Source organism: Cynocephalus volans, chromosome 4 (assembly GCF_027409185.1).
Source record: "Cynocephalus volans isolate mCynVol1 chromosome 4, mCynVol1.pri, whole genome shotgun sequence".
In the NCBI taxonomy this organism is placed as follows: Eukaryota; Metazoa; Chordata; class Mammalia; order Dermoptera; family Cynocephalidae; genus Cynocephalus; species Cynocephalus volans.
This window is the reverse complement of record NC_084463.1, coordinates 131,025,695-131,048,309: the sequence shown is the minus strand read 5'-3', so window position 1 is coordinate 131,048,309 and position 22,615 is coordinate 131,025,695. Positions and strand designations below refer to the sequence as shown.

Here is a 22,615-nt window from a genome sequence, read left to right as displayed (position 1 = left end):
TCCTGTTCTCTCTCTCTCTTTTTAAATGTACCACTGTGATTCATTCTTTCTTTCTCTCTCTCTCTCTCTCAAATGACAGAATTTCATTCTTTTTTATGGCAGAGTAGTATTCCATTGAGTATACATAGCACATTTTCCTTATCCAGTTGTCTGTCGATGGAAATTTAGGTTGATTCTCTTAGCTATTGTAAATAGAGCTGCAGTAAACATGGGAATGCAGGAATCCCTTCGACATGATGATTTGTCCATACTGTTTTCCATAATGGCTGCACCAATTTACAGTCCCACCAGCAGTGTAGGAGGGTTTCCCTTTCTCCACACCCTCACCAGCATTTGTTATTCTCTTTTTGATAATAGCCAGTCTAACTCAGGTGAGATGATGTCTCAAGATGATATCTCAATGTGGGCAATAAAACAAAAAATTATTAAATCAAAACGATAAATTCGTAGTGCTTGCTGAATTCCATGGTATAAATACTCCCACCACAGCCAATTTCAAGTACTAACTGGATGTCACTGAATGCAGTTGGAAGGAGATTCACCATACATAGTATTCTCATTGTACAGATATAATAAATGTAAGTAACCTCAAGAACATAAATAATACTGAAATGTTGTAAAATAATTAAGAATGATGAGTTTTGAGTGTCTATTACTTTGTTTTAACATTATTTAAGTGTAAATCTCTATAATTTGTTTTTAATAATGGCCATCTTTAACAACCAACTCATAAAAAGTTCTGAAAATATAACAGTTAGTTGGTTCTTGTGAGCGGGTACAGACCAGCTCCAGTTTACCGTTGCTCCTGGGGAAAAATGGGAACAGTTTCCATGCTGGGGTTTGGATATTCAAAGGCATGGCTGGTGATTTAGGGGGAGATGGGGTGGGCAAAGGGGCAAGGAGGAGGCCAACAGCAGGCAAATAGCAAAGCAGCAGAGCAGGCCCCTTGCAAGATAATTTCTTCCTGAAGAGTGAGTTTCAGACTCCACTGCAGAGTCTGAGGATCAGTGGAGAAAAGTGGATGGGGTGTCCAGGCAGCTGTGGCCTTAATTCATCCCAATCCAGTTGCTCTGGCAGAAGCTGCGTGCCTGACTGTAAGTAAACCTCAAAGAGCTCAAAGACCTCTGGATGCATCAGCTTTGCTAGGGGACCGCCTAGGTTGCTGGGATTCAGACAAGTACAGAGCATTTCCTTACCCACAGAGCAGGCCTTGAGGGAACACTGTCATCTGGGGTGGAATGAAGATGGTGGCCCCAAGCCACTGGTACAAGTAGAGCATTGCATGGTGGCCAGAGCCATTCTGGCTACAAAGATAATAATACTTTCTCCCAGGACAATTTTGAGTATAAAGTGAGATAATAGCATGCCAGCACCTGGCACAGGGTAGGTATTGTTAAAGTATTCATCCATCCTGTTGCTTGTTTTCTCTCTCTCTGCTATTCCAAGCCATCCACCTCAACTTTATCATCTTGGTTCCTAAGTAACTTGCCTTACCTTCCAGGTGCACAAAAGGACAGGCTTCCAGTCCTGGTAATTCACTGAGTGTTGGTGGGCATCAAGCTTTTATCTCAGTTAGGTCTTACCATGCAAAAATTCACCCCAAAAGTCAATGAAAACAAGAATAATTTTTGTTCACGAGTCTTTTATCTTTACTAGACTTTTAGTCACAGCTGGGCTTCCTCCTACATCTGTGGTCAGTTAGGTGTCTTTACTGATCTTGGCAGGACTCCCTCCCATGTCTGGAGCTTTGGCTGAGACAAACTGGGGCGACTTGGCTCTGTTCCATGTGGTCATGTCCATGTTCCTCCAATAGGTTAGCCTGGGCTTGTTCTCATGGCAGAGGAAGGATCTGAGAGAACAAGCAGACTGCAAGACCTCTTGAAGCCTAGGCTTGGAACTCGCACAATGTCACTTCCACTGTATCTGATTGGCCAGAGCAAGTCACAGGGTCTGCCCAGAGTGGTAGTGGGTGGGGACTGTGAAGTTACAAGGCAAGGGGCATGAATAGGAGGCCACCAGTCAGGACCGTCAATGAATCGATCCTCCACAAAGCCAAAGTGTTTGGTCCCACTTGCATGACACTTTCGCCTGTTAAAAACATGTGGTTCCTAAACAGGGCTTCTTCAGGCTCAGCTTTGCTCTAAGTCCGCCTGCTTCTCCAAGCATCACAGGCCATTGTTCTGTACCTTTGGGGTTTCCTTTTCAGGGCATTATAAATTTGGCTTATTTTCTTATCAATAGTCTTCCTGAACACAAAATATCTGGGGAAAGTTAGCACTAGAATAGTGAAAACTCTGGGAACTGGATATGTATGTATTTGGAATTTTATTATTTTCAAGGGTATGTGACTTGCTACTCACATATTTCCAGTGGAGTCCCACCTCTTCTCTAGTTCTCTCCTTCCTTGCTCCTAGGAAACCACTGTCTCCCAGGTTTCCTCCCACCTCTCAGACATCTTGGTCTCATTCTCTCTGGAGCTTCCTTCTTTGTGTGCCTCTGTCTTAGGTTGGGTTCTCTCAGAAGCAGACCTTGAAAGAAAGATTTGAGTGTAAGTGGTCTATTTGGGAAGGTGATGCCAGGATGCACCAGTAGAGGAGTAAAGAAGTGAGACAGGAAAGTGAAGGAAGCCAGCAGAGAGGGCATTGATGAGGAGGTTACTGCAGTGGGCAACTGGGGCTCGATTCCACTGGGACCTTCGTGCACGGTGTGGAACGTGCTTGAGTTGACCCACCGAGGGGTGGGGAAACTAGGGTGGTCCTCTAACTCCCATCCATCATTGGCTGGGGGCTCCTAATTCTGGCATTTCTGGCCTGCACCAACCTCAACCTGAGAGAAAGCCCTTGGATGGAGAGTTTCAGTAGGATGACATTGACACATTTGGAAACTGAGTGTCGAGCAGTTATGGGCAGGACACTGAAGGCATATGCCACCCTCCGCATTTGTCTTTGCTCATACTCCATGCTCTCCATGTGCAACTCATATGCATCATGGCTTCAACATCCATCTGTATGCCAGTGATTGTCAAATCTCTATCCCCAGCCACACTCTCTTTCTTAGGTTCCTGACCTCTATTTCCCACTGCTTAATAAGCTTCTCCACCTGGGTGTCCAGCAGGCATCTTGAAGGGAACACTTCCAAAGCTAAACTTACCACTCTTTCCTTCCTACCCTCCCCCAAACCTTGTATAGTCTCATTCCTGGTGGATGATAACACCATCTTCTCATTCTTCCAAGCTAGAAATTTCAGAATCATCTTTTTGCGACAGCCTATGATTGGTCTTCCTGCCAGCAAATTCTTCTGCTCCAGCCCATCCAATATTTAGCTGCCAGAAGTATTTTCTTACATTCTGTCCACACCACTTTCCTGTAAATGCACCTATGACCTGTGGTAAAAGACCCCTTTTGAGGTTTCTGTCTTGCTCCTAATGACCTCTGTACCTTCCCCTAAAGATGGGCCTGTTGCAGCCATATTAACTCTAGGACTATCCTCCCCCCATGTCACAGTTAATTGCACAAGCTTCACTCATCACAGTCTACCAGGGATTTTAAATTGGGGCTAAAAAGTTCTGGAATAGAGAGAAAGTGTAACTTGAGCTATGTGGGATAGTATTTTTCCTGTGCTGGAGACAGACAAGTGGCCTGCAGAGAGAAGAAGCTCTAATGCTTTGACTGCCCAGTCTCTCTGTGAGAAATCACCCTCTCTCATTCTCAGTCCATGGTTCCGCTGGGGCTTGCTCCACCAGGTAGGCACATAGGGAGGCCTGGCCAAGAGCTCTGTTCCCTGGGCAACAGTGATTGGTTCAGGGTCAGACACATGATCCAGGCTTGGCCAATCAGAGTACTCTTCTCCCTGGCTACAGTGATTGGCTCAGAAGTGGGTTCATGACCCAACACCAGGGCATCAGTCATCCCAGAACTTCAGCTGGAGCTGGGAGGCAACAGGCTCCTTTTTAGCCATAATCATTAGCTCTACAGATGACTTAAGATGGGAGTGGCCATCTTTCCCACCATGAAAATGGAGCCAACAGAAAGGAAAGTAGAGAAAAATAGAGAGTGGCAGGATCCCTATCATAGCCCTCGAATCCCTCCGTTTACCAGTGCCTGAAATTGTATTTACTCCAGGACTTCCCCCTTTTAAAAATTGTGGTAACATATACATAAGATAAAATTTACCGTTTTAACTATTTCTAAATGTACAGTTCTGTGGCATTAAATACATTCATGCTGTTGTGCAATTATTACCACCATCTATCTCCAGAACTGTTTCATCTTCCCAAACTCCCCACTGCTCCCTGGCCCCAGCCCCTGGCAGCTACCATCTTACTTTCTGTCTCTATACATTGAACTACTGTAGGTACTCTATTATATAGAAGCTTTTTGTGACTAGCATGTACACAGACTTACTGCTTTTGAGGGCCAATAAATTCCCTTTTTGGCTTGAACTATCTTGAGTTATTTTTCTGTGACTTATGACCAAAAGAATCTGACTAATATAAAATAGGTGTGAAGAGAAAAAAAGAAAAAGTTAAAAGGTAGAGAAGAGTTTCTTTAGCTTTCCAGTTCTCCATTTCAGCCCCTTTAAGGTCTGACTGCTTGAGACCCTTGAAGCTCTCTGAAGACTGAAGATCACCTTTCTCATTCTTAAGCTAATTCATTTGGTTAAAACCAAAGATTTGTAACCAACACACCCCCTCATTTCCTCTAGGATGAAGCCTGAACTTCTCCAGCATGGGATAAGGGGCTTCTATTTTCTTCAGGTCCTGTCTCCTCCCAGTGAATCCTATTCTTAATCTTTACTGAAGCTCTTGCCATTTGCCAAATAATCCCCCTTTCTCATGCCTCTCTGCCTCGTGCTCACCTCTCTGCCTAGAATGTCTCTCTTTTCCTCACCAGAGATTTCCTATATAGCTTTCAAGACCCTACTCAAGTGTTGCCTCCTCATTGTTGGCTTCTCTGACTTCCTTTTCACCCTCCCAGGCCAAGGACACCTTGTATGGCAACTGTAGCTTTCTCAGTCATTAGACTAAGAGCTACATGAGGGCATTGGGTTGTGTTTGCTTCTTTATGTCCCAGGACCTAGCACAGTTGCTGACACTTAGTGACTTTTTGTTGAATAAATGAACATAAAACGTTTCTCGATATTCAAATAATTAATGCACTGAGGGCTTTTAAAAATATTTTATCATCTAAGTGGATTAAGTATGTCCCCTGAAAGCTTTTTGAAAATTACTGCTTTCACCATTAATAAAAAATTCAGAGTGAACCCTCAGCCCAGTGCAGACAGATATAGCAAACATTTCCAAGAGTGGAAACCCAGATTCATGAGACTTGACCATATTTGGTCAGATGTAGAATAACATTTTCTGTGGCCTAACTTGTTCTTTTTAAGGACATACAATGTGGGTCACATGCTAATTATATTGGATTACTTCTTAATCTTTATACTCCCGGGTGTACTCCAGAAATGCTGGGTCCTGACATCATGTAAAATCTCGCCTTCCATTGCTGCCTGGCATTATCTCTGCTTTTTTCCCTTTTTACTGCATCTGTCTCTCACTGATGTGTTTGGAACACATCTGAGCTGGAGAGTCCAGCTAAACGATGCATTTTCTCAATGTGGTGCCTTCTCCACAGATTGCTTTACATTTAGATATGTTTGTTCCTGTGGAACTTATCAAATCTTCTCTAGTGCCCTCCAGTCTACCATGGCTTTTGAAAGAATAGAGGGTTTTTGTCATTTGAAAAGTGACATGTTTTTGATTTTTTTTTTTATGCACTGGTCTTAAGGTTCATAAGTACAGACTATTTTCTTCAAATTTCTATGTTCATCTAGTTCTTTTTTTCCCAACAAAAGTAGTTTTTATGATTTTGATAGTGTAACATGTTCATTTTGAAAAATTTGGAAAATTCAGAAAGGGATTATCATTAATAATCCCACAGACACTAATTTGTTCAGATATTGGTGTATTTGCTGTTTGCTTGAGATATTGGTATATTTCTCTCCATTGTGTTCTTTCTTCAAAATAACTTTACTGAGTTGTATCTGACATAGATAAGCTGCCTGTAAAGTATACAATTTGATGAGTTGGGCATATTTACATACCCGTGAAACCACTTCTACCATCAAGATAGTGAACACTACCACCACCACCCAGAGTTTCCTGGTGGCTCCTTGGTAATCCCTCTCTCTTGCCCCTCACCATCCCCACCCTCAGGTAAACACTAATCTGCTTTCTTTCACTAGAGATTAATTTGCCTATTCTAGAAATTTATGTATCTGGAATCATAGTAGAGTATGCACTCTTTTTTGGGGGGAGGGGGTCTGGCTTATTTCATTCAACATAATTACTTTGACATTTTCCATGCTGTTGTGTGTTCGTTTCTTTTTGTTGCTGAGTAGTAAGTATCGTATTGCATGGCTATGCCACAATTTGTGGTCCCATTGACCGACATTTGGGTTGTTTCCAGATATTACCAACAAAGCTGCTGTGAATACTCATGTACAAGCCTTTGTGTAGATATTTGCTTTCATTTCTCTTTTGTGTAGATATATGCTTTCATTTTTCAAAGAGTGGAAAGGCTGGGTCACGTGGTAGATGTAATTTTTAATTTTTTTAGGAAACTGACAAAGTATTTTCCCAACTGGTTGTGTCATTTTGCATTCTCATCAGCAGTACGTGAGTATTCCAATCCTACTCATCCTTGTCAACACTTGGTGTAGTCCACCTTCTTAATTTTAGCCATTCCAGTGAGTGTACAGTAAGTATCTCACTGTAGTTTTAAGTTCCCTACTGACTAATGATATTGAACATCTTTTCATGTTTTTATTGCCATCTATGTGTATTCTTTGGTGAAGTATCTATAGAAATCTTTTGCCCGTTTTTCTGTTGTATGTCTTCTTATTATTGAGTTCTAAGTATACATTAAATATTCTAGATCCTAGTGCTTTGTCAGGTATGTTTGGCCACTGTTTTCTCACAGTATGTGGCTTGCCTTTTCATTTATTGTCATATTGGATTTTAAAGAGTGCCTTAGTCTGCTTGGCCTACCATAACAAAATACTTTAGACTGGATGATTTATAAAAAACAGAAATTTGTTTTTTCATAATTCTGGAGACTGGGAAGTTCAAGATCAAGGCGCCAGCAGATTTGGTGTCTGGTGAGGGCTCACTATCTGGTTTGTAGATGTTGCCTTCTTGCTGTGTCCTCATAGGGCGGAAGGTGGAAGGCAGCTCTCTGGGCCTCTTTTATAAGGTATTAACTTCATTCATGACGGCAGAGCCCTTACGACCTAATCACTTCCCAAATGCCCCATCTTCTTATACTACCACCTGGGTAATTAGGATTCAACATATGAATTTTGAGGGGACACAAACATTGAGACCATAGTAAAGAGCAAAAGGTGTTAATTTTGGTGAAGTCCAGTTTGTTGATGCTTCCCTTTATAGCTTGTGCTTTTGTGTCCTATTTAAGAAATCTTTGCTGAACCCAAAGCCACTAGGATTTTCTCATTTCCTTCTTTAAGTTTTTAAAGTTTTAGTCCTTCAATTTTGACATATGATCCATTTTGAGTTAATTTTTGTATGTGGCATGAGGCATGGATCCAAGTCCTTTTTTTTTTTTTTTTTTGCATATGGATTTCCAGTTCTAACATTTTGAATAATTTTTTGTCATCTATTAGTACGTGTGCTAGGATGAACTTGGTATCTCTGCTGTTCCCTTGACTAGTTATGTAACCTTTGACAAGTTACTTTGACTTTATGAATCTCAGTTTAGTAACCTGTAAAATGGCAATAATGGTTATTGACCCTATTTATCTTACAGAGTTGTTATAAGGATCCACTTGAGATAAGTAATATTATTTATGATTTTTTTCTCTGAAAAATTGGAAATGTGGGAGTCAACATCTATTCCTCCTTCCTTATCACCCCTGTGCTCAGGAACCTCTCAGGTATTTCTTTAATCTGTTCTCTCCTCACTGCCCCTACCCTCACTGTCCTGCTTTGGCCTAGACAGTCTCTCGCATAGACTGTTGCAATATTCTGCTAACTGGTCTGCTGCTTCCAGGCTTGCTGTCCTCAGACCTGACTTCTCTGCTGCCCCCAGGTGATCAATCAGCCCTTGTTGGTCATGTTATCTTTGGCTTACGTTGCATCATCTGCAGGGTCAAGTCCAAGCTCTAGGTCTTATATTTAGGCTCTCCACATTCTGGCCCTGCCTCCCCTCCAGCCTTGTCTTCCACTGCTCCCTGCCTGATGTTTTATCTGCTGGAACCCACTCCCTCCATACCCACTGACATCCCCCTAAATACATGTGCGCGCGCGCGCGCGCGCACACACACACACACACACACACACACACACAGACACACACTCCTTTGCCATTGTTCACCTCCATGAATTTCTACTCTAGCTATGGGATTTGCTACTTCTCTGTGTTCCCAATGTACTTTGGGCCTTCTTCTATGCCCAAAGTTTCATGTCACCTATCCCACACTGCATTATAAGTCCCTACTTGTGTCTCTCCCAACAGAATGTAAGGGACTCAAGGGGAGCCCTGTTGCTTTATCCATTTTTATTTCTTGACATCCAGCATAGAGTCTGGCCCAGAGTAGAACCGAGAGTTGTTTGAAGAACTGAACATGATACCAGGAAAGGGATAACTATTATTGTGCAGAATTATAGCACTTTTGGTGCAGAAATGGCTCTTGGAAATCATTCAGGTGAGAGTTCCTCATCCAGATTGAAAACCAGTGGCTATAGAAATTTTCCGCTCTTGTCTCCAGAATGAGGGGAAGGTCAAGGGGAAAGGGCTGGAGTCAATGTGAGGCCTTGACATTTTGCCTTGGCAAGAATCACTAATGGATGCCAAATCCAGAGGTGGGAGGTGAAGGAAAGGTTATCAAGGACAGTATCTGAAGGTGAGGCTATTTAAGATCATCTTAGTATCTCCCCACAAATTACTTGTTAAAAGGAAAAGTAAAAACTATAGAGTGGATGCACAGCAATGTGAATATACTTACTGCCACTGAATTATACATTTAAAAGTGGTTGCAGTGGTGAATTTTATATTATGTATATTTTACCACAATGAAAACATAAACAGAAAAAAACTATATAGTAGAAAAACTGGACCATATATATTTTAATCAAGTGATTAAAATTAATGTCACTGGTAAGGGCATTCATGAGCCTCTCTCTAGATACCCTGAGAAGGGCCCACTGGCACCCATGTAGCATTACAGCAAAAATGCATAACCTGAGGAGTCATCAGACAAACCCAAATTAAGGGACATCCTATACAATAACTGGCCTATATTCTTCAAAGAATATCAATGTCATAAAAGATAAAGACAGACTGAGGGAATGCTCCACAGTAAAGGACACTGAAGAGATATAACAACTAAATGTAATACACGATCCTGGATTAGATCCTGCACCAGAAAAAAAGAAATTTATTTCCTTATCTTTCTTTCTTTTTTAAAATTTAAGTAAGCCACTTAATTTAGAGAACTGGCAAACTTGGAATATATACTTTAGATTAGATAAAAAGTATTAGACCAATGTTAAGCTTCCTGAATTCAATAACCATTGCTGTGGTTATGGAAGAGATTACCCTTGTTCTTAGGAAAGGGGAAAGTGACAGGATATATACAACCTACTCTTAAGTAGTTCAGAAATGATAATAATAAAGCACATATGACAAAATATCAAAAATAGATGACTTTCTATAAAATATGTGCAGAAGTTCATTGTACTATTCTTGCAAACTTTTCTATAAGTTTTAAAGTATTTCAAAACAAAAAATTTTTAAAAATTGCCTTTGGATTGATTAAACAAATGTGGCTATACTCATACAAAGCCATTCTAGCAGTCATGATAAGAAATATATTTATGGGCACAGAAACAAGTTCATGGTATATAATTGATTGAGAAAAGCAAGTTGCATGCAGTATGATCTTGGTTTTATTAGAACAACAACAACAAAAATCTCCTTAAAAAAGTCTGGAAAGATGTACACAACATGTTAACTCCGTTGTTTCTGAGCTATGCAATAAAAGGTAATTTAAATTTTCTTCTTTTTATAAGTATTTTATACTTTTCTACAGTGTGTATGCCTTAATTATGTAATAAAATTAATTATTTAGAAATCACGAAGAAACAAATAACAAAGAAGCTTTAAAGCCACCCAAATGCCTGGCTGATGTTAGGGCCGTCTGAGCTGGGTACCTGCCTTATTTAGTAACCTCTTTCTGGGGCAGAGGCTTCGAGTTCTTTCAACTTCTAACATCACACAGTGATGATTAAAAAAAAAAAAAAAGAAAAAGAAAAGTGCTTTATGATCCATCCTCTGTCTTCCTCCAATTTTGCCTTCTCTAGATATGAAGTCTTCAGAGACTTGTTTCTGGCACATTTGGAGTTCTAAATTGTTCTCTATGTATTTTAAGTATTTTCTGCCACCTGGTGATTTAAAATAGAGTTTTAAACTGCTGCTCCTCACACTGTTCTGGCCTTTTCCAGAACTAATTGCAAGACGCTGGACTTTAGGGACTATGTTGGATGCTGCAGGTGTGGGAAGCATCTCTCAGACTCTTCGCTTCCATTCTCACTTTTTCTCAGCAGGCCCAGGAATGGTGACTGTATCCTTGACCTGCTTAATTTTGAGGGCTTAAAGTCATCGTCCTCTTTCAGAGATGCTTTCTTTGAAATCTGTCACGTAGAGAGCAACTCCAGTAAAGGCAAAACGTATAGCAGTTGTGATATCATTAGTGGGTAGATTCAAAGTTTCTGTCTAATCTCGTCTCTCTTTCAGAGCCGTCTTTAATGGTTCTTTCTGCTTCTTGATGTCTGAGAAATCCGATCATCTTCTACCACATTTACCCTTGAAGATTGTGGTTTCTTGTTAATTGAGCATAATGTCACGGTCTTCTTATTTTTACTCAAAATGCTTTAATGAATCTGTTTCCCATCCTTCATTTTTTTCTCTTGAATTTTTCATCAGATCCTTTAATGTTCAGTTTCTAAATACAGATTGGGAATTTTTTGCTTGTTATATACTGTGCCTCTTGAGACATGTTGGATTTTCTTGTCATTTTGACACTGATTTACCAGAACGAACTTCCTGTGAGAACATTGTTGCAAAGAAATTCTTCTGCTCTGACAGTAGATGATTATCATTATTTTTACTTTTCTCAGTTTGGGGACCCAATGCATGCACACTGAAAATGGCAGAAGCAATGATCAGCAGCCAACTGGGTCTGCGCATTTTCCTAATGTGAACTATTGCTAGCTCATTATATTAGCTTCTACATTTCGAGTGAGGCAACTTGGTTTAGAAATATCATTTTAATGTGTTTTTATATTGGTATAGTGCCAAGTTTCAAGACAAACATAGCATGGGGTAAAGGCTTATTTAGATATTTGCTCCGTCAAACATCTTTCTAGACTTTAGTTTTGAGATATTTTTCTTGTTTCCTATAATATCATTTGCCCTTTAAATAAAGCCAAAAGGTGCTAAAAAGCAACATGAAACTAATCAAAGGAAAAAGTCAGTATTCTTCAGATTATGGTTGTTCAAAATGTGAAATTATCAGAAAACATTCCTTCCCATTTTTGTCTTAACGGCCTCCAATCCGTTTTGAAAGCAAAACAGCTTATACGTTTTAAATGAATTTATTTATCTGCGTGGTTATTTCCCGTAGGTTTGGAATAGTATTCTTCTTAAAGTACTTGAAAAGCTAGACCTGAAATTATACTCGGATAGAAAATGGGACAAGATTGCAGGTGTAGACATTCAGAATGATAGGTAACTGAGGCAGAAATCTACCTAGAGAGTGTGGTGCTCCTTTGTAGAGAAGAACCCTAGGTTTCCTCAATAGCCTCCAAGACTGACAGGAATTGGTGGAGGCATCTGCTTTTGCTCTAGGTGCTATTATTTTCAAATACTGACCTTTGTGAGAGGAGGAAGCCAGTCAACCAGGAAAAGGCCAGGAATCTGTCCTTTGAGCCCTTCCTTGAATAAATGTGGAAGCCACAACTTCATCTCTACTGTTGCTGCCCAGCCCAGCTCTCATCACTTCAATAATCTCCTCACTGGTTTCTGCAGCCATGCTTGACTTCATTCCTAGAGTGCTGATGTTGAAATGCAAATATGATCACGGCACTACTTTCCCCAACAGAAGCCTTCTCATTCTGTTAGTAGAAAATCCAACTCGTACATGATCAGGACCAGCCTCCCTCTCCCGCCTCATTCACCACCACTCTCCCTTCCTATCCTATGGCCCAGCCACAGGGTCTCATTGGCCTCCTTTCAGTTCCTTGGAAGCTCTAAGCTCTCACCTGCCTCCATCTAGGTCAGACTCCTTTGTTATAGCATCAAATACAACCATACAGATCACTTGCCTGCAGAACACTCACAATTTGTGACAAGTGTTCAATATTGTCTCTCTTTGATTACTGTAAGATCCACCAAGAAGAGAACCTATTATCACTGTGGTATCACCATCACCAGACCCAAGGATATAGTGAAATTAGTAAAACTTAAGGGGAAGGCTAGATTGATTTACCAGTTTCTGTTGAGGAGAACCTAGCTCCACAAATTCGTTATGCTTGAATCATTGCCGCCAAAGGATCAAGCAAGACTTCCATTGTACGTCTTCAGTAAATTCCTGTTATGACAATGCAGCGAAAAATAGTTAAATTCTGTAATATTTACTATGCAAGTTACTTTGGCTTAAAATTCCTCTGGCTCAGTTGCTGGACCCTGTCACCTCTCCCTTCAAAGTGTTCCTTTGCTCTTCCTGGAAGTTCCCAAAGTATAACAGTGGCCACATCTCATCCTTCTGGTTCTTTCCCTCTTGCTCTGCTCCCCTGGTTCTGATGTTTGTGATCTTGACACCACTGAAGGAACAATACAGTCACTACTGTCCACACCCCAGCTGGTTACCAGGGTCCTGACACAAGAGGTCTTCTCAAAATAAAGGAAAAGTCTGACACAAAGACAAATATAAGTCTCTACCTCTAGAGACAAAAACTGTTTGCAAAGTCCAAAAAACAAGCAAACAACAACAACAACAAAAATCTTTAGGGTCCAGAAATTTGCCAGGACATATAAAATATGTACTACCTTATTTAATTGTCAGAAAATCCTGTGTTACTTCCATCCTAGAGATGAGAAAAACTGAGGCTCTGGGTCACTGAGTGACTTATTGAGGTCACACAGCAACAGAGCCATGATTCAAACCCAGATGTAACAACTTTAAGCTTTTAGTGGTATTCTACACTACACAGTGGCATTAATAGAAATGATTTGGCCCTATAGACCCAAACCATTCTGTGATAACAATATCCAAATAGGCTTGATTGAAGATAAATTATATATACAAAGACACACAAAGTACATTCTTAAGTGTTAATTTCGTCTTAATCTTTTAACTTTATACATGCTCCCACTTCAGGTATTTTTCCCCCCAGGTCTCTGTTTCTTAATGTATGTCTTTCCCCTTGTAACCACATAACTACTAACACCACCCAGTCAGAGGCCTCTTTGTGCAGGCTCCCACGGCCTGGTTTACCCTTCAGCTGCCCATGCTGTGCTCCTTGAGGACTCAGCACAGTCAGGGGTTCATGCTGGCAAGCTGTGTTTATTCTTAGTTGAAGGGAGTGTGGGGATAGACTTCCTGCCAGGATCCTGCCCTGGCATTCCAGGTAACTGACCACAAGCTATGGCCCATTTTATGCTATTTATAGTGAGTGACAAAAATAGCCTCATCCCTCTGAAAGGCATACCTGTGCCATCTGCCCATTGGCCTCCTACCACCTGACAGGCACTTTCCTGACCTCAGGACGAGGCAGAGCCATGTCCTCACCAGACCCAGAGGCCCTGTGTCCCTCATGCGTGCACATGCCTCCTGCTCCAGAGGCACCCAGGGCCTGGGAAGGCACCAAGGCCAGGTTTTAGCACAGGGGTCGAGGCAGAACCTAGTTTCGAGACCCAAGGAAGGAGGCAGGAACTTGGAGAGAGGGGAGAAAGTGAGACCGAGCCCGTTGTTGGAGCTGGGTACAGTCAGGGCAGGATCAGGGCGTTGTTCTTCTGGTTCTGAGCCACAAATGCCTGAGAGACTCATTGGTCCTCAAGCCTGGGCTGGGGCTGAGCGTGGGGGCAGGGAGGTTAATGGACCCAGCCGATGGGGCTGGCGTGAAGAGCAGAGTGTAGACAGACCCTGCGCCTTCTTAGCCATGGGACTGTGAGCAACTTACTCCATCTCTCTGGGCTCTTTTCTTATGCGAGGGGGTAGCCCGAGAGGAGAACCTCTTATGCTCAGGTGTGTGTGTTAGATCACCTGGGGAGCCTGTTAAAATAAAGAAGCCTGGACCCTTTCCTGCAGATTGATTTGGGAGGTCTGGGAGGATGCTGGGGATCTGCACGTTTGACAGGTTCCCCAGGAGATTCTGATCCACGTCAGTGTTGCGAGCCCCTAGATGATCATCCCCAGGGTCCTCCAATGCTAACAGTCCTTCGTTTTAAAGTTTACTAAATCAGAAAGCATGGAAGATAGACATTCACCTCACATGACGATTAGACAGCATCAAAATCAGATGCTTTATCAGTTGCTTGTTACATGCCAAGAAATCATCAACAGGGAGCTTATTCAAAGCCAGTTTTCTAGGTGGAAGGCTGAAACTCTGGGCTTCATTAAGTCCATCTCCTTCTATCTTCTCTCCTAGGAGGTATCCCCCTCTCCCGTGGTTTAATTACCATCTCTCCCAGAGGTCACAAACTGGGAGCCTGAAAGACAAACCTAGGCAGCCACACGCGGGTTTGATTTAGTCTGCCCAGTATTGTTTGAAAGGACGAGTCGACACCAGTTGACGATCCACCGGAGAGAGCTCGTTTATTAGGCAGCACACACACATATATATAGGGCTTTAAGGGAAGGCTGATTGGCTTAAAATACAATCCCTACTTAGCATACCGCATGGGGCTTGGGGTGGGTGTGGCCAAGAAGGATCAGGGTGTGATCCCTTGGGGCATTTGGGTTCTTACATTCCTCGGTGTGATCCCTTGGGGCATTTGGGTTCTTACATTGTTAAAGTCTGGATTCGTCTGGAGTCAGACTGGGCATCTGTTTTCCAGCTCCCCGCAGGCCCACCGCACAGGATTGTACCACACCTGGCTGGCTCTGGCCCTTCCCATTACCTGCCTGGACCTTGAAGTGAGATTGAATTCAGTCTCTCAACTCCTATCTCCAGCCCAACCTCTCTTTTGAGCTCAGACACCTATATCCAAATGCCTCCTGGTGAGGTAATCCAGTTTGAGAGTTTAACGAGAGCTCTGGCATGTGGCCGAGGCCTGATACATGCGGGTTTGTGGTGTTATGCCTCGTGTTTGCCTCTTCTTAGACGCTCACAGGCCCCTCAAGTCAACCTCTTCAAAACTAAACTCATCACCTTCCCTCCCCGCCCTCACCCCAAGCCTCTCCTCCACGTTCCCTCTTTTCACAAATGGAATCATAAGTATGTCGTCTGGGCCTGGGAGTCATCTCGGCTCATCCTCCCTTCGCTCTAATTTATCACCATACTTTCTGAGAATCTCTCTTGATTCCACCTAGTTTTTTCCATCATTGTTGTCACCATTTGAGTCCAAGCCGCCATGATCTTTGCCAGTACCTGGTAGTTCCTGTTCTCCCTGCAGACATTGCTTCCACTGTAACCCACTGTTCAATTCAAAGCCACAGATCATTTTACTGAACAAATCCTATCTTGCCTCTCCTTTGCATATAATCCATTTACTGGCTTTCCATTGCCCCAGGATAAAAATCCAAATTCTTTAACAAGACCCTTCCCAGCCTGGCTACTGCCTCCTTCCCACCTCTCTCTGACTGTATGTGTTCCAGCCATCTGGGACTTCTGTCATCTCTGGGATGTGCCCTACTCTCTCTGGCCTCTGGACCCTCACACACACCATTTCTGTTCCTGGAAGACTCTTCTCCTATTGTTTACTTGGATAGCTGCTACATTTTCTTCACATCTCAGCTTAGCTGTCATTTCTCAGAAGGTCTTCCTTGATTCCTAGACCGACTCGGTGCCCCGCTGCAATCCTGCAGAGCCCTGCACTTTCCCTGGCACTGCATTTGTCTCGCTGTGTTGTGATTGCATCTGATGATTGCCTCCTTTCAGACTAAGGCCACACACACCCAAGCTTGGTATGTAGGAGATGAACAATAAATGTTTGTTGAGGAAAGGAAGAAAAGAAGAGAAGGAGGAGGAGGAAAAAATGGAAGGGGCCAGCCTGACTTTTCTCTCTTCTGTGACCAAAAAGGGACAGAGCTAGCATCTTCTTCTTGCCGAAGGGAAGACAAGAGCTGACACCCCCCACCCCCTGCCACTCTACTAAGGGCAGGAATTGTCTCTTGTTCAAAGATGTATCTTCAGCATCTAACAAAGAGCAGGTGTACAGCAGAGGTTGTTGAATATGAATGAATTCATTCTAAGAACTACTTGACCTAAACTATAACCAAAGGTATTATCGGCCAGAAAACTGCTGGAGTTTTTTTTGTTATTGTAATAAGCCTTGAGCAACTAATTCACTTTTTAAAAGTATGTACATATATATAAACTTTGATAAAAATTAAAACCTAAAAAAAAGAAGTAATGGAAAAATTTCACTGAGCCCTCTGTTGTTACCACCAACCAAATCAAACTGGGTTATGAACTTGCAAACACAGGGTGTATTGTCCAAACGTGATGATGCTGTTCCAAAGTCACACAAACACTTAAAGAAAGTGCAACTCATCCACTGGACTAAAATGTAGATTTTGGTTTCACCATCTAGAAATCCAGAATAGGGGAAAAAATGTGAACTTTACATCTGGAGAGCCCAAAGTTTGGGTCCAAGCCTAGCACTTACTACATGCCTTTGTGAAACTAATTCAGCCTCTCTGTTTTATTTTCTTTCCTGTAAGTGGTGGAAATGAGACTTGCATTCCGGGGTTGTTTTGAAAACTGTATATAAAATGTAAAGGACCGACAGTCCTGACATATACCAGGTGCTCAGTCGAAGGCATTGCTTAAAAGTACTCATGGCTTTCAATTATTTAAAAGTGTTGTGGCTGAGCTTGCACAGAAAACGGGGTCCTCATGAAATATTGCTCTCCTGGCAGGAAGAGGCACTATTTCTTTACCGTCTGCACTCTAAAAGAAAGAGGAAAATGTGGCAGAGAATAGAAAAGCAATAGCAACAGAGAAGCATGGTAAATGAGAACAGGAGAATCTGGTTCTCACTGGCTCTTGGAATCACACTGAAAAGCAAGGCTTTTCTCCTCTTGTTTCCCTTTTCCCTTTGCGATAGGCTGAAAGTTTGTGTCTTCTCCCAAATTCATATGTTGAAACCTAATTTTCAATGTGAGGTAATTTGGAGGTGGGACGTTGGGAGGGGATTAGGTCATGAATGGGATTAGCGCCCTTAGAAAAGAGACCCTGCAGAATTCCCTCACCCCCTTCTGCCATGTGAGCACGCAGTGAAAAGATGGCTATCTACAAACTAGGATGCAGGACCTCGCCAGACACAGAATCTGCCAGCACCTTGACCTGGGACTTCCCAGCCTCCAGGACTGTGAGAAATAAATTTCTGTTGTTTATAAGCCATCCAGTCTATGATATTTTTGGTATAGAAGCCTGAGCAGACTTAAGACACCCTCTCACGGTAATTATGGGAAGACTCCTTAGGGAAGGAATCCAGAGGTGGGATCCTAGTGGGCAGAAGAAAAAGCCTCCTTTATCCATCCTGTTTATCTCACGAGTGCTTTTTAAAAAATTTATATAATGAAATTCACTGTGTCATTTTAACAAATACCATTTTTTCATATTTCAAAGGCAAATCGTGTTCATTTTGGAAAATTCATATAGCAAAAAGAAGAAAAATATTATCCAAAATTCCACTGCTAGGTAACTGCTGAAAGTATTTTGCATTCTATCCTTTAGAAGTTTTTTTCTAGGTAATATGTAGCTAAATCAGTATGTTCTTGTATAACAAATGAGATCACATGGTGTAATCCTTACTGTTCTGTAACCTTATCTTTTTCACTGAACGTCTTTCTATGTCAATAAGTGAAGGAATCTAATGTCACTGTGGGTGACACTGGTGGATTCTGAGGGTGGCTGGACCCCAGACACTCATGATGCCCTCCCTGAGTGGAGTCTTGTAGCTTGTTTCTGTTTCCCCTCCGTGAATGATGCTTCAGTGAGCAACTTTGTAGTCAAATCTTTACATAACCCACAATTGTCCTTTACAGTGAATCCTCACATGCAATCTTAATTTCTTCAAGAAGAGAAGACAATAAGACAATGTGATTAAAATATTTAAATCCTATGGGGGCCTCTTTGGTGGAGAGAAGAGGAGGGGCTGTAACTCAGCACTATTCTTTTTATTTCTGATTCTGTTCATCCTCCAGGTTTTATCTCAAGTGCCACCTCATTTCTATTCTACAAACTTAAAAAATGAGCAAGACACAGCCCTTGTCCTTAAAGAGACTAAAATCTAGTAGCACAGATAAGAGACACAGTAACTTATTATCTCTAATAAATGAGTTTTCTCTCTCATTTAACACAGAAGTACCTGACTTTTCATCATGAGAAGCAAGGATGAGATGGACATAATTATACTTGTATTAATAATAGCCGGTGTTTAATGAGAACTTACTACATCTAGTAACTCTAAATGTATAAAATGGGGGCCAGACCCGTGGCTCACTCAGGAGAGTGCAGTGCTGGGAGCGCTGAGGCTGTGGGTTCGGATCCTATATAGGGATGGGATGGCTGGTGCGCTCACTGGCTGAGCGTGGTGCAGACCACACCGTGCCGAGGGTTGCGAGCCCCTTACCAGTCAAAAAAAAAAAAATGTATAAAATGGGATAATCATCATTTAATTCTCACAGTCAACCCACGAGATAGATACTATGGTTATAAGCATTATATTGTTGTGGAAACTGAGGTATGGGTAAATTAAGTAACTTTCCCTAGTAGGTGGTGGATCAGGAATTTGACTTGAGATCCTCTGAGGCTAGTGCCCTCTACCACTGAAATATACTACTTTTGGGCTGGGAGAGAGCCTAGTCATGGTGACCTGGAATAAGCTTTGTGATTTTACCTTCTAGGTACTGTGGCCTGAAAACCAGCTTGCGGATGTCCACCATGGTGGGGTTCATGGTGAGCAATCAGTGCACGTACCACATGCCCATTGGCTTCCCTCAGATCCCAGTGGCTGCCTTGGCTGTGGAGAAAGTGGGTCACTCCAGTGTGCATTACCGACTTGCTCTGTTTCCACCTAAGCCCACCAAGGAGCCGCCTTCAGTAGGTTACTGTGACATCAGTGATGGCTTCTTCTTTGGCCATCCCAACTTGGCACAGTTTGACACTTTGGCCTGTACCACTGGGTCTTCAGTCCATGTCTTTGTGAATCCAGCCACCAATAAGCCAACAGGACTTCCAGAAGACTTCCGGAGGGGCCTCCTGAAGCTGATGAGCTTGGCCTCAGTGTGAATCGTACATTTTGTACATGGAATTATGCATGTCATAAAGTTTAGATTATTCTCCAAATTTCTTTTCATGCCGTAGCATTTATTTTTGCTCTTAAAATGTCAATTCCTTAAATGTTTTTTTAACAGTCGTCTAGCCCCATTGACCAAGTGCTTCCTTGCATGAGGCCTGGGATGAAGTGATCAACATACATTGTCTCACTGGGCCTTCACAGCCACCTCCCTTTTACAGGAAAGGAAAATGAAGTTTGTAGATTGGAAGTAATCAGCCTAAGTGAGCCCGTCTGACTCTGAAGCCCGTGTTCTCAACCTCCCCGTCTGTCTGCCTGCAGACCCAGGCAAACCTGTTACCACAGTAGGCAGTCCCCTTCCTCGAAAGGAGCCCCATTCACTAGCTATAAACAAACTGAGCGAGATCTGTACATCACTCGTCTTTCTTTATCTCCAATGTCTTACCAGCACAGCCACATACTTCCCATGCTTTGGGATCATTAGTCTGGTATGACTCATTAATGTCCTCAGCTGCTTTTTTTTTAAGATGTGAACTTTGATACTGTAAACCCACCATTCTTTCATATGTTTAAAACAACAAACCAACAAATCTTTGCCACTTTTCTGTTAAATCCATACAACAATCAGTCACTAATGCCATGGTTGAAGTCTAGAAGTAACCTATAAGTAAAATAAAATCTTTGATACTGAAATGCATAAGGACTGTACTTTGATGTAATAATAAAAATGATTGCCGTTTACTGGGTGCTGACTACATAAAATGCTTTACGGTCAATGCCTTAATTAATCCTTATTATTCTTCTATACTGTGAGTATTATTGTCACCATTTTTCAGATGAGAACGTTGAGGCTTTAAAGAGGAAAACTGGAGGCAGGGGAAGGGGTTAGTTTAGGCTGTGCCTCCCCCTCAAAGTGATAGGAAAAACCTCGAGTTTAATATCTTTGGGCTTCAGTTTCCTCATCTGGAAAATATGATCCCTAGTGATCTTCTCCAGTTGGATTCCTGAATGTTTTTTGAATGTACGAAGATAATTGATCTGCTATTGAATTGTGTTCCAGATCCCTGCCACATAAAAATAGCTTCGGAATGCTTTCACCATGATAAAACCATGCCAAGTGCTACTCTTTTGCCATCGAGGCCATTCAGTTTCACCTAGTAATAGATCAGTTTTGAGGTTTTAAAAACACTTCACACAGTAATTCTAAAGCTCAGAAAGACTGCTAACCAGGAGCCTGGTATTTGCAGGCATCGATCCACCTGACCTCTGGTACATGACCTTCTCTGGAAGGTCAGCAGGGAGCAGTCCTTTCATTTGTGTGTCACTTTTCAGTCCTTAGTGCTCTTGCACATACATCATCTTGCCTCATCTGTGCAGCTGCTCTGAGAGTTGGGTATTATTATTGTTATTACACCACTGTACAGTGAGAACAGTCTCTCCAGGAGGAAGGCGATCTGCTGAGATCATAGAACTCCTGAGTGGCAGAGTTGGAACCTGAATCCAGTCAGGCCTTTGAGCCAACAACTCTGCATCTCATCAAAGTGGTCCTGAAATTTCAAATTACACCATGCTCTGCCACCAGTTTTTTGAAATTATGGTGATAGTAGTGACGGTTTCACCAAGAAGTGAAAGTATTGAAGGCTATGTGGTGGGGTGACTAAGAGAGTGGAGTGGGGTTCCCCCTCAGAGAGACCTGGATTTGTATCCCAGATCTGCATTTGTAAGTAGGAGAACCACATATCTCGGTTCTCTCAGGACAGTCCTGGTTGTCCCAGCATCATCACAGGCTCTCCCCTAATACTTTTGGGACTCAGGGTTGGAGTAAAAATGGAAAACAGTCCATGGGTTCTCCACCATTGTTTCCCTATCAACAAGCTCCATGTAGGTGTGTGTCTTAGTCTGTTCCTGCTGCTATAACAAAATACCTTAGACTGAGTGACTTACAAAGAATAGAAACTTATTTCTCACAGTTTTGGAGGCTGGGAAGTGCAAGATCATGGGGCTGTCAGGTTTGGTATGTGATGAGGGCTGCTCTCTCCTTCCAAGATGCTACCTTGTTGCTGTGTCCTCACATGGCAGAAGAATAGAAGGGCAAAGGATGGGCCTACCTAGTTCCCTTGAACCCTTTTATAAGGATGCTAATCTCACTCATAAGGGCAGAGGCTTCATGACTTAATCACTTCCTAAAGGCCTCACCTCTTACTCATATCGCATAGGGTCTTAGGTTCCAACATATGAATTTGGGGGGGACACATACATTCAAACCCTAATAGTGTGTGTGTATATCCCAGCCTGCATGTTCAAACTTAGTCCACAACCTGACAGCTGTCCCTTGGCCATCCCTAGGGTCTAGAGGAGCATACACCTGTCACTTTGCCCACCCTTTGGAAGATATACCTAGGGAAGAGACTTGACCCAGCCTCTGGAAGAGGCTTGGGGGTCACTTGAGCAGGGAATTCTGGGGTCCTATGGAGACTTGGAGCATGGTCTAGAAAGGGGAGGCACTGGCTCCGAGTCTGTAAAATTCGTTGGCCTCTGGACTCCTCAACCCATGAGGAAGAGCATAGCCAGAGGAGGAATGGAATGAGTCTTTCTAAATCCCAAAGTGGGCATGGCAGGCTGCCCAGGAGTTAGGGAGATATTGTTATAACTGCCCCCCTTCACTGGCAAAGGTGTCCTGGTCTGGACAATCAATTATATACTCACCTAACTTATGAGTTGTGTAACTTAGGGGATTACTTCTCCTTATAGTTCCCTGATTCGTAAGAAAGGGAGAATAGTACTGTGGTAAATGCACATACTGCTCACCACTGTTTTCAACAGACGCTGCCTGAGCAACAGTAGAATTGTACTTGCCTGCTCCCTTGAAGTTAGATGTGGCCACATGACTTGCTTTAAAACCGTCAGTGAGTGAGAGTGACACGGGTCACTTTCAGGAGGCAGCTTTGATTGCCTGTTTGGCTCTCCAGTGGATGTGGGTGGATGTGGATGGATGTGGAGACATGCTCATGAGCCCCCACAATGCAGCTGCTGCAGACAATTGCCCAGACCACAGCTGGCTTTGCACAAGC

At 42.5% G+C, this 22,615-nt stretch overlaps 1 protein-coding gene across 1 annotated transcript in view; it reads left to right on the top strand.

The window, feature by feature from the left end:
• The window catches only part of LOC134376423 (uncharacterized), a 196,051-nt gene extending 175,777 nt beyond the window's left edge, over positions 1 to 20,274 (top strand). Inside the window, exon 4 of the mRNA XM_063094983.1 lies at positions 19,153 to 20,274. Coding sequence (XP_062951053.1) covers positions 19,153 to 19,537 — 385 coding nt within the window. The 3' untranslated portion in view covers positions 19,538 to 20,274. The remainder of the gene's footprint in view (positions 1 to 19,152) is intronic.
• Positions 20,275 to 22,615: the final 2,341 nt, after the last annotated feature.